The sequence below is a fragment of the Lipotes vexillifer genome, unplaced genomic scaffold (genome assembly GCF_000442215.2).
Source record: "Lipotes vexillifer unplaced genomic scaffold, Lipotes_vexillifer_v1.1 scaffold126, whole genome shotgun sequence".
Classification (NCBI taxonomy): Eukaryota; Metazoa; Chordata; class Mammalia; order Artiodactyla; family Lipotidae; genus Lipotes; species Lipotes vexillifer.
In genome coordinates, this window is record NW_006778324.1 from 943,353 (window position 1) to 949,558 (window position 6,206).

General features: G+C 58.2%; 1 protein-coding gene across 1 annotated transcript in view; it reads right to left on the bottom strand.

The window, feature by feature from the left end:
• Positions 1 to 6,206, bottom strand: part of PITPNM3 (PITPNM family member 3) — an 89,927-nt gene that overhangs the window by 79,863 nt on the left and 3,858 nt on the right. Inside the window, exon 6 of the mRNA XM_007451607.1 lies at positions 2,119 to 2,282. Within this exon, the coding sequence (XP_007451669.1) occupies positions 2,119 to 2,282 (164 nt within the window). The remainder of the gene's footprint in view (positions 1 to 2,118; positions 2,283 to 6,206) is intronic.

Genomic DNA, 6,206 nt, shown 5'->3' on the forward strand with positions numbered 1-6,206 from the left:
GGGGGCGGGTATGGCAGGCCAAAGGGAGCTCTGATCAGGAGGGCAGCAAGCTGGACCATGGCCACAGCAGCCCCAAACCTCCCAAAGACAGACTCGTGGAACAGCTGCAGCCCCCCGGATCCTGCACACCTAGATCCCCGAGGAGGTCAGGAGCGCAGGACATGACGTGCTCTGCAAATACTGAGCAGAGCAAACACAGCATCGGCGGCAGACGGCTCAGAAGAGGCCTCTCGGGTCCACCAGAACTCCACGCCCCTCCCAGACAGAACCCAATGCGTTTCTATTTTTGCTTTCAACCCTTGTTTGGCATCCCCGGCTAACAGACGGCCACTTCCCCTCCCTCCCGAACAACGGGTCATCTAGGAGGGGGAACACCTCCTCGCTGGCCTTCCCTGCCCCAGGTCTGCAAATTAACAGGCTGACCCTCAAAACGGAAGATGAGGCTCCGGACAAGCACACACACATCCCTCCACCAGGATACCTGGAGAGAACAGCTTGATGCCCGAGAACTCCGGTTTCTAGAGGCAGATGCAATAGCACCTGCCCCCCTGCCAGCCCTGACCGCCCCAGAACCACAACGCCCTCCCCCGCAGGTCCTGTATTCACCCCACACTCAAGGTCACAGCCCAAGTCCCTACGTGCCACCCCCAGCCTCAGCCGGGCCCCAGCTTGAGCCGTGACCCCATCCGCGAGCGAACCTCACGAATGCCACCCTGGGGAGAGTCTGGAGGAGGCGGGGTGGGGGCCCCACTGCAGGGACCCAGCGCCCACCCACAGCCGCTGACACGCAGGGGCACCTCACACACGCGCCCCCCGGTGGCAACACGGCTGTGCAGGCCTCTGCAGGCAGGCAGACGCGGGGCCCTGGAGGTGGCATTTACCTCCGGAGTGACTCACTAAGGCTCCCATTCGTTTGCAAAAGGGGCTGCAGTGTAGCATTTCCCTTCTCTTTAGAAAACAAGAATTATAGAAGAGGAAGTATAAGGAGACTTGAGGGAGTGGGTGGGGAGCTCAGATCCCATTTGATTTCCAAACTCATCTGTTATGCATTCTCTCCTCCCCCTCCCCCCCAGCCCTTCCCCTGGGGGCCCTGGCCGCACCCTTCCACATGGTTCCTGGCTGCAGATCTGGTGATAGGCTGGGGCCCCGGGACCCCGAAGAGGCAGGTGCTCTCCATGTCCTGGTGCCCAGCTTCCCATTTGTCCTCCCATCCCCACCACCCTTGTGAGGGAGAAGGGAGGAGGTGCGGGCCCAAAAGGCACAGTAAAGCCAGTGGGGAGCGAGGCCAAGAAGGAAAAGAGAGCAGTGTTTGAGCTGGAGCAAACTCAGAGCCGTCCTGTCCCCCGAACTCTTTCCTTCCCATTCCCCTTTTACAAACGAGGAAACTGAGACCAGAGGGGCAGTTCAAGGGCAACCAGTGACAGAGCCAGGTCTGTTCTTTGTGACACAGTCCAACTCCTAGGAATGCTGAATCCAAGAGAAGAGACCTAAGTTCTAATTCCAGCTCTGCCTCTGACTTTACGTGTGACCCTAGAACCAGACACTTAACATTTCCAGGCCTCAGTTTTCTCATCCATAAAATGGGAATAACATCAGCCCTACTTCAAAGAGATGCTGCCGTGCCATTGGACAGTAAAGCATGTTGACTGCTACCAAAAAATGAGCCACACTGTCCCCAGGATGATAATCCCTGACGCTCTCCCTCCCTCTCCCAAGCCTGGAATCCCAGAGAATTTCTGGGGGGCACCCAGAGCCTACTGAGTAGCTCCCAGTCCTCGAAGCCTCACTGGTCTTGGGAGTTCACACCCTCTGTCGTTGAAGACACCAGAGCTCAGAGAAAAACCCTTTGCCTTTCTGGCCTCAGTGTCCCACTTGCATAATTAACAGGTAGGACCAGAAGATCTCCAAGCCTCTTCTAGCCATGAATTACCACTGTATACTAAGATGTATACGAGAAAACATCCCACTTTCTGGCCAGTCCGACACAGACATGGCCCCAGCAAGGGGGGCCTAGCCATGTCCTCATACCCTGTGTTCCACCACTCGAATACCAGCTAGGACTGGGGCTTCATGCGCTGAGGGTAGGACTCTGTTTTAACTGTGCTGTCTTTGACTCACCACACCATACCACAGCCAGGGCTAAGAGGCAGCAAAGGGTCTCAATCTGGGGCCTGCTGGGGCCTGCCAGGTCGGCTGCTGTGACACTGTAACTCAGCAGAGGAACCAGAGACTGGCCCAAGCTCCAGCACTTCCCCCACTGCATGGAAGGCCCCGAAGGCTTCCTGGGGGCAGAGTTTTAGAGAGGCCTTGAGCTGGGACACAGTCATCTGATTTGGCCCTAGCCTTCTCCCTCGGAAGCTGAAAAGGTGCATTTGCAATCTCCCCGCAGAAATGTGATGCTCTTCCCCAGATACACAGCGAAGCCATCCCAGCACCCTCGGCCTGGGAGTTTCTGAGCGGCGTCTCAAATCTCCTGGCACCTCCCCGAAGTCCTGAGAATCCCAGAGTTGGTCCCTTTCCCAAGCTTCCAAACGTTCTGTCCTCTGAGAGCTCCGGCCACTCCCCACGCCACCACCTGGGAGCCATGAAGCAGGGTCTGGCTTTGGGATGTGAGGGGGCGGCTGACTCAGCAGAACAAGGTCCCAGCCAAAGCTCTGGAAACACAGGTTCTGGGCCCAGCTCTGCCACCACCTTTTTCTGTGGCCTTGGGCAAATACCTACACCCCACAGCGCAGGCCTCAGTATCCCCTCGTGGTGAGGGCTGTGAACATGAGTTTCTGGAAGCCTCCTCTCAGCTCTGCCACTATAGGATCAGTATTTTACTCACTCGAATTCCTGGGTTTGATACAGTCCAGCCCGCTGGCTCCGCCCCTCAGAGCAGAGGTCAACACCTGGGAGCAAATAAGCTGGTTCCTCCAGCCTGGAAGGCCCAGCCCTGTGGCCCCAGCCCCGCCTCTCCAGATGGTCCTGGCCCAGCCTGAGAGGTTCCAAGACCCTCTTGGCTGTTGCCTCTGTTCCTGCCCGGCACGGCCTTCCACTTGCCCTGCCCCTGGGCGGGCAGACACCCCTGCCAACCTGCTCGGATGTGGAGGGAGGGGTAGAGGGGCCCAGGGAGGAAGGGAGGGGCCGCGCGGCTGGCAAGAACCAGCACAAACTCTTCCCAACTAAGACCGCCCTGCCAGGCTGGCCTCGCTTTGCCCCCACAGGAGCAGCCAGAGGGATCTGTCAAAACACCCAAGCCGGGCTTCCCTGGTGGCGCAGTGGTTGAGAGCCTGCCTGCCGATGCGGGGGACACGGGTTCGTGCCCCGGTCCGGGAAGATCCCACATGCTGCGGAGCGGCTGGGCCCGTGGGCCATGGCCACTGAGCCTGCGCGTCCGGAGCCTGTGCTCCGCTACGGGAGAGGCCACAACAGTGAGAGGCCCGCGTACTGCAAAAACAACACCAAAACACCCAAGCCTTACACAACCCTCCCATCCTCCATGCCCTCCGGAGCTCCTCTCGGCCTTCTGCACCCCCCTTAGGGATGCTTTACCCCAGCCAGACAGATTTCGCCACCCTTGGGCACCTCCTCCCCCCCAACCCCCATTCCCACCCACCATACCTCCACCTTTCCCGTCCCACCCTCCTAGCCTCACCTGCCCGTGGAATCCTGCCCCTTGCCACCTGCCTGTCCAAATTCTGCCAGCCTTTAAGGCCCAACTTCTAGAGATATTCAGCCTTCGCTGTTTCAAGCCCCCACTGGCTTCCTCTCTGTCTGCACTGCACTTGAGGCCTGCCACCACAGGTAGCTCTGTGCATTTCCCAGCCCCTCCCCACTGCCAGCCCTCACCTCCCTACTGCAGACTTTCATCCCCAAGGTAGGCCTCTCTCCTTTGTCCACTAGACGGAGCGCTCCCTCAGGGCAAGACCAATGGCTCTCCTCTTGCCTTTTCTCTCAAGACTGGACACGGGGCACCATAACGATCCTGTTCTGTGTGCTGAAATCTCCCCAGAGATTTGGTAGTCGCCCGTTGGGGATCCACCCTCTGCCATTTATCCGATCCTTTCTAGGACTTGATTACATTTTCTCTTGGACCTGGGCTCTCCTGGCAGCATGGAAGTCCTTTTCACTGCCTTCCTTCAGCTCCTGTGTGACACGGTTGACATGGCCATGGCTGGCTGCTCAGGCTGTGCACTGCACAGGTCTGGGACGCCTTCGCTAGACTACAATGGGATGGCCTTGGAGTCATGCCCTATGGTGGCCCTGAGGCCCAAACCCCCATCTCTAGTCAGTGGCTCCCCTGACCAGTTTTAGACGCAACACCTCACAGGTCACAGAGCACACTCCCTCATTCACAGTCTAGCTTCTCACAGCCTTCAGCCTCCTTTGGTTCTAACAGCACCATCTTCTCCGCCAGAGTGAAGGCCTGATTATTTCTGACTGACCATCAGCCTGTCCATCCACGGTAGATGGTCCTGAATAGCCACTCCTGCCTGAGTTACAGCCCTTCCTTGGGCCTCAGTTTTTCTAGCTGTAAAGAGAGGGACTGAGGCTCCTACCTCCGAGGATTCCCTCTGTTCTAAAGCTCACCAGTCCATCCTACACAGATTTTGACATCCATGCACACATCACCACAAGTTGTCTTCAAGTCAGCGAGCTTAGAAGCCTCAGGAAGAGAAGGGACCTTTGCAAAATGCAAAGAAGCCTGGAAGAGCTAAGAAGAGGACGAGCAATCCCATCTTGCTGGGGTCAATCCCAAATGCTCCTTGCCGTGGCGGCTGAGGGTGGGAGGGAAGAGCCTGGGTGGTTTGATCCACAGAGGAGGGGAGTCTCTGCTGCCCTGAGGGAAAGGGCCAAGCATGAAACTGCAGCAGGAAAGACAAAATGTTAGAACACCAGGCACTGATGCTCAAAGCAGAGCAGTTTTTAACCCGTCACTGGAACAAATTCCCACGGACTCTCAGTCTAGAGACCAAAGGACCCACAGACCAAGGTGGAGGGGCTGGAACCGCATCTTTGTTCTGTGAGGGGGGCAACCTACGAGGGTAGCAATGGAGAAAATCCAGTACTCGGAGTCCTTACAGCCTGGGTCTACATCTAGGCTCTGCCCAGACCCTCTGGGCCACCAGAGGGTGGCAGGTATTTCTCCGAGTACCTGTTTCCAGATGTTTTACAAAGGGAAGAGTAACACTTCCTGCCTCCCGGCATGGCCGTGCACATTGCCTGGTACCTAGGACAAGGAGCAATTGTTAACTGCTGCTGTGATGACAGTGCTCTCGGGCAGGTGATCTGTGCAAGGGGTGTGCATGTACTTGCACACACACACAGGCGGCAGAGGCGCGGGGGCAGTGGGCGGGACACACACCCTGCCATGTGCCCTATGGGAGGAGGGGGGTGGGTAAGGACCCAGGGAGACAGCCTTTTCCAGCTGCCTGGGGGGAAAGGGAAGGGAAGTGAGAAAGGGGGTGTTTACATGTGTTCCGTACTTGCTGTGTCTCACACAACCAGCCCCACCCCAAGAGGACTCCTCAGGGACAGAACGGGAGTGTATTCTCAGGCATCCAAATCACACACCCAGCATATGTACAGGGGCATCCGGACCCGGCCCTTGGTCAGGGCAGCATTTGTGGGGTGGCAGTGGATTTACACAGCCCAGCGGTATCCAGCCCAAGTGTGTGCAGGGGTGAACTCACACTCATGCCATCACTGTCATTGCTGGTGGGTAGAGAGGGTGGGGTTTGTGCCAGACCAATGTCGAGTCCAAGGGGATGGCATGGCACCTGCCAACGTCACAGGCTGGGTGTGAGCTCACGGTAGATTTACACATGCCAGCCTCCCAAGCCAGCCCTGCTGTGTCCAGGCTTGCTGCCACCGTCGTTCCACCGCCCTCCCAAGGCACCATGGGCCCGGAGAGTGCAAATAGGAGCAGAGTCTCCACCACCTCCTGGTCCCAGTGCCCAGCTCCGGGCCTGGCACAAAGCAGATGTTGGTGGATGATCGTCTGGCTGAATGAATGAACGAATGACTAACGCCCACTCCCTCACACCACGGGCCACACGGCCTGTGTCTGCGGGAGGGCAGAGCCCTGGGGACCCCAGAAGCGGCCCCGCTTCAGACCTCCACACCTGAGGCTCTGCCTCCCAGGGTCCGGGAGGGGGGAGGGGGGGAACGGCTCACTGGCCGGTGCGGAGCGGGGCACCCCTCCTTCCCCAGAAGAAATCTGG